The 9323-nt window shown below is 50.3% G+C and overlaps 1 protein-coding gene and 1 non-coding gene across 2 annotated transcripts in view; both read left to right on the forward strand.

Annotated features, from left to right (window-relative positions):
• Positions 1-3224, forward strand: part of LOC133343410 (homeobox protein EMX1-like) — a 51347-nt gene extending 48123 nt beyond the window's left edge. Inside the window, exon 3 of the mRNA XM_061552991.1 lies at positions 2989-3224. Coding sequence (XP_061408975.1) covers positions 2989-3156 — 168 coding nt within the window. The 3' untranslated portion in view covers positions 3157-3224. The remainder of the gene's footprint in view (positions 1-2988) is intronic.
• TRNAS-GCU (transfer RNA serine (anticodon GCU)) lies at positions 2418-2499 on the forward strand. The gene has a single exon. It is a non-coding gene; the product is annotated as a tRNA-Ser (tRNA).
• Positions 3225-9323: the final 6099 nt, after the last annotated feature.

Here is a 9323-nt window from a genome sequence, read left to right on the forward strand (position 1 = left end):
AATAACACAGGCCCCGAAGGCCAACTCGCTGACTCCGTCGCACGAGCTAAGAACCCGCGTTTGTTAAATCGCAAGAGAGTAGCTGCTGCCGCTGCGATGCTTAGCGCGGTTGCCAACGGATCTTGTCGACTGTTACAATGCAACTAACCTTGGGTTCATGCACACGTACATACATCCAAAATTCATTGCGTTACAATGCATCGCAATGCATTACGCATGTAGGCAAATCCAAGGTCCATTGCATTACAACGAATTACACAATGTACATTGATCCAAGGATCATTGCATAACAATGCATGGCAATGCATCTTATGTACACGTGTATGGTCATTATCACTAGAATCATCATCAGCCATGCTGGATGAAGGCCGCTACCGCCGCCTCCTCCTCCTCTCACCATCCTGGGATGCAATCCACCATCGAGCAATATTAACCGATTTCACCGCTCCGTCTCTCACGCTGCAAGCCCTCTAAAACGCGTTCCGTTCCGCGCACGTTTACCTCGCTCGCGAGCAGTGCCAGATGATCCCAGTAGCACACGTGTAGTAGCTACACGTGTAGTAGCTACGAGCCCCGCACTTTCAAGGGCCCCGCGCTAAATGCTTTCACGTTTTCAATTACGGTTCAGTGATTCTGCACTTGCTCTATTACTATAGTACTATACCGCCCTTCAACTTTTATGAACGACTGGGTGTTTAAGGTTAGCGATTTGTCGTATTATCCGGCTGTATAGCAAATGAAAACATACAATTACTTTACTATGCAAGTTAAAAATTAATGTTTTGATATTTGCGTGTTTTTATTTAGGGCCCCTTTGTAACATCTGCTACAGGCCCCGCACTAGCTTAATCCGACACTGCTCACGAGGCGTTCGTCCAATACGCGAGCGTGAATTGAGCCCCCGACATTATTCGTGAGAATGAATCTATCAAACTATTATTAGTATCGACTCGTCGTCGTCTAAGGCTGTGCCAATGAACTCGCGCGAACCCCGCGGCCACTGGAGGCGCTACAACGAGCGGCAAATGTTACAACGACTCGAAAAAATGTTCGCACAATCCGTCGACTTTGTTTTAAAATAACACAACTCCGGACGAAGCGGGTTAGATAATACACCTGAGAATTGGATGACCTCACTAGGACGACGACGACTCCTGCGACTACAGTAAGCAAGACGCCGAAACAAAATGCGTGGATGCCGATAATTGGGCCGAGGGTCTTTAAGGTTTTTTTTTTTAATTACCTGCAGGCCTCATTATCGCGGGAGACGGCAGCGAGCCAGGGGACGGCGCCTGTGGCTGTGAAAGGGCGTTGGTGGTGGTGGTGGTGGGGGGCTATTGGGGAGATGGCCCTGAATGTAACGATAAAGTTCAGCGAGATACGATGTACGCACACACGCACAGGCAGATGGCGGAATAAATAAATGAGGTGCTCGCCGCCGCCTCTGCGCGAATGTATCGTGAGGCATACTGCATCTTGTCGGCCGCTCCTGAAACCGCGTTATAAGGGGCGCGTTCCACGTTATAACGGGTCGCGTTCTGCGTTATAACGGGGCTCTTTCCGCGTCGTGCGAAAATCGTCCTCTCACGGAAGGGCCGCGTTAAAGCGAGAACGCGTCGTGTGAACCCGCGTTAAGCGAGCACTTACCGAACTGTAATGCAGTCAACGAATCATCCATTTGTTTTTTCAACCACGTGGGAGTGCACGTGCCAAGGTCGCCGTGGGAGTGCCGGTCTCCCCCTTTGCAGCCGCGCAGCGTTGAAACTTGGCGAACAAAGCCTCGAGGGGTGGATACAAAACTGCCTCTCTCGCTCAGGCTATACGTATACGAGCCACGAGTCTCAGAAGGACTCATTGTACAGAATAGTCAAGTTCGAATTTAAGCATGAATCGTCGCATCGTGTTGTAAATTGCGACATATCATAACATGCACGTAATACCGGATATATATTTTCACCGTATACGTGTTTGTGTGCCTCCGACTGCGTGTCCGTGTGTGTACCTAGCCTGGCACAAGCGCAGTGGTTGCGTCACCACCACTTTGTGGCGAACGGCAGTTGTTGTATTGTATGGGGAGCGGTGGCGCAGTGGTTAGCGTGTTGTACTGCGAATCCCGCATCCCGAATTCGATTCCCGCTCACGGCCAACGTCAGTGACGATTGTCTGAACCGGTCCTGGGCCTCCCTTAGCTCGACTCGGCCTCAAATGAGTACCTGGTGCAATGTGTAAACTTCGCCACTGGGGAGACAAAGACGGCCGGGCGTGGTGCTGGCCACCCAGCCTCTCGTGTGCCGCTCCAGCCTTAATAGGTGCTCGCGAATAGAACTTGCCCCAATATTCTGGTATGACTGTATGTATGTGCGTGCAAGTCTTCATCCTGGTTCTGGTTGAATATGCTTGCGTGTGTGAGTGCGTGAGACGAGGTGGCCGAGTGGTTAAGGCGATGGACTGCTAATCCATTGTGCTCTGCACGCGTGGGTTCGAATCCCACCTTCGTCGCGATTTTTTTTTTTTTTACACTTGGACACTCTTGCAAATGACATAAAACAAACTCAACATATTCCTCAATAACACTAGCGTATGAATATAATAGCCCGACGGTTCAGGCAATGGCCCTTCAGTTTATCATAGGAGTTTAGTTTACTATGGAAGTTCAGTTTACAATGGAAGTCCAGTTTACTATGGAAGTTCAGTTTAGCATGGGCAGGAGCCGGAAACCTGTGGCTTCGTAGCCTTATGCGGCTCTTCAAGGACGGCTTGGTGACAGTTATTTATTAAGGGCCCACCGTCTCGTCTTCACATGGCATTGCGGTTCTTGAAATATTGAGTTATTTTTGTTCACCAAATTCGAGAAAAAAAACATATTTTTGTTATATTTGTTCCCGACCCCTTGTCTATGCGGCCCACGCAATGCAGAGACATCCGCCCTTAACCTTGCTTTTTCTTTCTCTCTCACTTGTTACCCCCCTCCCCCACGCCTCTCCGCAGGTCAAAGTCTGGTTCCAGAACAGGAGGACGAAACACAAGCGGCAGAAGCTGGAGGAGGAGGGACCCGACGAGCAGCAGAAGAAGAAGGGCACGCATCACGTGAACCGGTGGCGCATGGCCACGAAGCAGCCGAGCTCAGAGGACATCGATGTCACCTCCGACGACTGAGAGGGAGGGGGGGGGGGCATCTCGCGCGGTCGCCGTTGCAGATGGAAGCGTCAGCGTCGTTGCGCAACACAGAGCGCTTCAATATTTATAGTTTTTTTTCGGGGGGGGGGGGGGGTTCGTGTGTCCGGTGGACTTGCCTCGAGACTCGCCACGAGATGAACTCCTGGGTGGGGGGTGGAAAACGAGGCGAGGTGAAAACTTTCCAGGTTGCGTGCGCAGGGCGTTGGGACGCGTGGAGGGGTTGGAGCCGACAAAGAAGAAGATTCGCCCCGTTCGTAGGATGGCCTGCCCTCTACTCTATAGTATATACACACGCACGCACGACACGGACAGATGGACAGATGGAGCTGCTGGTACGTTGGCACGAGAAGAAGAAGGAGGTGAGAGATGGTCGAGGAGGAGGGTCGGTAGGAGCTAGTCGAGGGAGATTATTGACGAGGTTGTAATTGGTTGCACAGACAGACAAGCCACGCAATGACTATAGCACCGAGAAGATCTGGAACAGAGCATGATACCCGAAACACTCGATCAAAAAGAAAGAAAGCAAGCAACAGTGACTTGGTTCAAACTTCAATGCGACAAATGTGTCGTGAAGACAAAACCCCGAGTCCCATGACTGTCAAAGGACGGCATCGTCCTCCATCCCGAGTCTCCCCCTCCACCTGCCCGGGCCGGCGGTGTTTGAAGCTCCGCTGATGAGACCCCCGACCGATATTTGAACGCGAACCTTTGAGCCGCACGCGAGTCTGACTGCCCTGCGCCATCCGTGATCCGTCACTCCCGCGGTGTCACGGGGGAGCGCTTTGGAAGCCGTGACCCCCCGCCCGCCCCCCGCCACCTCTCTGAATGCCTCTCATTAAGGAAGCTCCACACGCTTGGCGTGGCGGAGTGCGGGGACACGGCTCGTGAACACGCAGCCCATCGGCGTGTATCGTAGCCACGAGAGAAGGAGCCGTGTCTGTGTGTGTGTGTGGTGCTGTGTGGTGTACGTTGAGGTTCGCATTCTGAACAAAACAAAAGTGCGCTCATCGCAAGACGGGGGGGGGGGGGGGGGGGCGGGGGTCTCTATATCTATAACTCAAGCGACAACATGAAGAGGCGAGGAAGGGCGAGATGGAGAGAGGCGGCTGCGAAGGAGGTTGTGGACAGACGAGGAGGGAACGTGGCCGTGGCTGCGTCACGGTGCGGGCACGGGGGACGCGGGGGGGGACCCCTCTCGTCGTCGGTCGTGGACGGAACCGTGCCATGCCGGCGACCGTCACGTACACAGTCCTGACGTCACAGTGTTGACGTCACGCTCATGGTCTTGACGTCACGTTCACCGTCTTGACGTCACGGTCCTGACGTCACATTCATCGTCTTGACGTCACCGTCTTGACGTCACGTGCACGGTCTTGACGTCACGTTCACCGTCTTGACGACACGCTCACGCTCTTGACGTCACAGTCTTGACGTCACGCTCACGGTCCTGACGTCACAATCTTGACGTCACGCTCACGGTTTTGACGTCACGCCGAGAGGAGGAGCTGCGTCGCTGTCGTGCTGCCGGTGCTGTCACGGTGTTTTCTTGTCACTTTAACAACAACAACAAGAAGAAGAAGTTTAAAAAACAAAGTTCAGCCGTACAAATGGGTAGAGCGAAACAAAGATTCACTGTGAACATTGCAATCTCATGATGTTTTTATTGTTGTTATTATTTTAGTTTATTATTTTTGGGGGGATGGGGGGTGGGTGGGAAGGGCGCTGTGGTTGGTGCGGGTGGAGTAAGAAGGGGCACAGAGACTTGAGAGAATGACTCTCGAACTCCGAACACGGTTTGGGTCCTAAATTATTGCCGTAAAGTTCTGTGTTTAAATCAATAAATCTCCGTGGATGAAAGTAGGCAGAGGAGGCGTCTTCTCTTTTCTGGTTTTTTTTCTGTTTCTCGCCGCTGAAAAGGAGACGCTGCACATTGTTGTTGTTGAAACAGACGCAACAGCATCAGCAGCATCAGCAGCAGGAGCAGGATCGTGAACAGTCGCTTCAACTCCAGCCCGTGCAGCGTGTAGGGGGGGCGGGCGGGCGTGACCCGCGCGTGTGTCGCGAGTGTAAATATCTTAACCGGTGCTTACTTTTAAGCTTATTTCTCTTTGTTTCCCTTCCCTCCCCCCTCCCTCCTCTCTTCTCGAACGATCGATCGGTGGTCGCGTGATACAACTCTCCGAGTCATTTGTCCATAATTGCATTGTAAATAAATATAACTATATATATGCACACACGTGCTCTCGAGGGCCATTGCGTTTTAATTGCACGCGCGCTGCTGCGTCGCGCTCGTTGGCCGTGCGGCCGACGAAGATCGAGGCGTGGGGTCGGTCTGGGGGCAGCAAACGAATCTACGCGGCTCCCCCAGCCTGGATGTTGCCTTGCGCGATTGATCACCACACACGAGGAGGTTGTCCACCCTGGGAGGGCGACGCTGTGGGTAGCCCAGCAATATCCATCGTTGTACCGTACTTATATGCTCTCGCGCGTCTATGCTCCCCGCTCGCCTTCACCAAAACCCCCACTCACCAGTGTGGTGAAGTATGGCCAAACAACTCCGCCCCCCCATCACCGACACGGCGTGGCGGAGGCCTTCATCATCATCATCCAGCAGTGGACTGACGAAGGCTTTGCAGAGCAAATTATCAATCCGCATGTTCAGCCAAGGAACCGAACGCGTCCGAGAGGGGGTAGCGTACACCGAGGAGATGGAGCGATGGAATCACGTTCGTGTGCAGGTTTCCAGAGATGGATTGTTGCACCCCAACAATGGTGAGAGGACGCGGCTTTAGGGCGGTCTTCATCCCGGCAGTGGATGAAATCACGGCAGCTGCTGCTGATGATGCTCATGAAGATGATGCTGATGATGATGATACTGATGATGATGATGCTCAGGATGATGATGATGCTGATGATGATGCTCAGGATGATGATGATGATGATGATGCTCAGGATGATGATGATGATGCTGCTGATGATGATGATGATGCTCAGGATGATGATGATGATGCTGATGATGATGATGCTCAGGATTATGATGATGATGATGATGCTCAGGATGATGATGATGATGCTGCTGATGATGATGATGCTCAGGATGATGATGCTGATGATGATGCTCAGGATGATGATGATGATGCTCAGGATGATGATGATGATGCTCAGGATGATGATGATGATGCTCAGGATGATGATGATGATGATGCTCAGGATGATGCTGATGATGATGCTCAGGATGATGATGATGATGATGCTCAGGATGATGATGATGATGATGCTGATGATGATGATGCTCAGGATGATGATGATGATGATGCTCAGGATGATGATGCTCAGGATGATGATGATGATGATGCTGATGATGATTATGCTCAGGATGATGATGATGATGATGCTCAGGATGATGATGATGATGATGATGCTCAGGATGATGATAATGCTGCTGATGATGATGATGCTCAGGATGATGATGATGCTCAGGATGATGATGATGATGATGCTCAGGATGATGATGATGATGCTCAGGATGATGATGATGATGATGCTGATGATGATGATGCTCAGGATGATGATGATGATGATGCTCAGGATGATGATGATGATGATGCTGATGATGATGATGCTCAGGATGATGATGATGATGATGCTCAGGATGATGATGATGATGATGCTGATGATGATGATGCTCAGGATGATGATGATGATGCTCAGGATGATGATGATGATGATGCTCAGGATGATGATGATGATGATGCTGATGATGATGATGCTCAGGATGATGATGATGATGCTCAGGATGATGATGATAATGCTGCTGATGATGATGATGCTCAGGATGATGATGATGCTCAGGATGATGATGATGCTCAGGATGATGATGATGATGATGATGATGCTCAGGATGATGATGATGATGCTCAGGATGATGATGATGATGCTCAGGATGATGATGATGATGATGCTCAGGATGATGATGCTGCTGATGATGATGATGACGACGCTCGGTGTGGCTGTGGAGCAAACGGAGCCCGGCCACGGGGCTTGCGTTTGACACCAGCGCTCGCATCACAAGCAGATGTATTGACACTGGAGGAATCCGATGAGCCATGCAGCTCTTTCTCACTGACAAACAAGAGAACGCGGGACGAGATGTGACGACGTCGCGACGCAGCGCGCAATTAGCGGACGTCCAGACGCCGTGGCAGCAGCAGCAGCAACAGCAGCGAAAATAGCAGCTGCACAGAGGGACAACAGCAGCAGCAGCAGTAACAGGAGCAGCTGTGAGAGGCAGCAGCAGCAGTAACAGCAGCAGAGGTAGCAGCAGTAGAGAGATACAGCAGCAGTAGCAGCAGCAGAGGCAGCAGCAGTAGCAGAGAGACAGCAGCAGCAGTAGCAGCAGCAGTAGCAGCAGCAGCAGCAAGGGCGCCATGAGTTCGACCACGGATCCTGAAACCTCACGCGCTGCGTAAATGACACCGTCAAGTCATAGACACATCACACACAGACACATCACACACAGACACATCACACACAGACACATCACACACAGACACATCAAACACAGACACATCATACACAGACACATCACACACAGACACATCAAACACAGACACATCACACACAGACACATCACACACAGACACATCGCACACAGACACATCGCACACAGACACATCGCACACAGACACATCGCACACAGACACATCAAACACAGACACATCACACACATCACACATAGACACATCACACACAGACACATCACACACAGACACATCACACATAGACACATCACACACAGACACATCAAACACAGACACATCATACACAGACACATCACACACAGACACATCAAACACAGACACATCACACACAGACACATCACACATAGACACATCACACATAGACACATCACACACAGACGCATCACACACAGACACATCACACACACACACATCACACACAGACACATCATAGACACATCACACACAGACACATCACACACAGACACATCACACACAGACACATCACACACAGACATCGTGCAGGGAAAGCCTCAGATTGCTACCCGCCCGCCGAGTCTTCTCTCGCCTGTAACACTGCACCAGGTACTGATTTTAAGTCTGAGTCGACCTAAGGGAGGCACCGGGCCATGTTGAGATCGCCGGTTTCGTCGAGGAGTGCGCTAACCACGACACTACCGCCACTCACCACTATTCTGCGGGACGCACAGATAGACACACGCAGACGGACAAAGACACGCTTCGTGGAATGCAGGCAGGCAGGAAGAGTGAAAGCTATTGGCTTAGACAGATCGATAAGCAACAAGACAAATCGGGATACTGACAGACACACACACAGACAGACAGACCCGCAGACATGCAGACAGGAATGCGGGCAGGCGAGAAGCGTTCGGGACAGTGAAAGAGGCCTTGACACAATAGCATACTAACAAAGATTGGAATACAGACAGAGAAGCTGACTGACAGACACACAGATACAGTCAGGAATGCCGGCAGGCAAGCGGAGTCCGGGAAGACAGGGACATGGAGACATTCAGCCAGGGGAACGAGTAGAGTGAGGGGCAGCAGCTAACAACGTAAAGAGATATATAATTTTAGATTTAAAGCTTTCGTGACTGCAGGGATTCATCTTCTTGGTTCTTTCGGTAAAGTCACGTAGAAGGGAAATAAAAAAAACATATATTAAAAATAAAATAAAAAAAATAAACATTTTATAATTATTTTATAATATAAATATAAAACAATATTAATTATCACGACGTTCCGACTGCAACACAAGCAATCATCATCAGGTGTGAAATCCACAGCAAGAAAATTTGAAGAAAATAAAGTAAAAACATTTTTACTGTGGATTTCACACCTGATGATGATTGCTTGTGTTGCAGTCGAAACGTCGTGAGAATTTTTATTGTTTTATATTTATATTATTTTATTGTTTCCCTTCTACGTGACTTTACCGAAATAACCAAGAATATGAATCCCTGCAGTCACGAAAGCTTTAAATCAAAACGTAAGGAGATATGAAGGACAATACGGGGACAGCCAGAAGAGCGAGAGGCGTTCACTTTGATGTATCGAGAGACAGAAAGACGCGAATGACAGCGTGAAGCCAGCATGCAAAACAAG

The sequence above is a fragment of the Lethenteron reissneri genome, chromosome 17 (assembly GCF_015708825.2).
Source record: "Lethenteron reissneri isolate LAM-NWPU_2019-01 chromosome 17, ASM1570882v1, whole genome shotgun sequence".
In the NCBI taxonomy this organism is placed as follows: Eukaryota; Metazoa; Chordata; class Hyperoartia; order Petromyzontiformes; family Petromyzontidae; genus Lethenteron; species Lethenteron reissneri.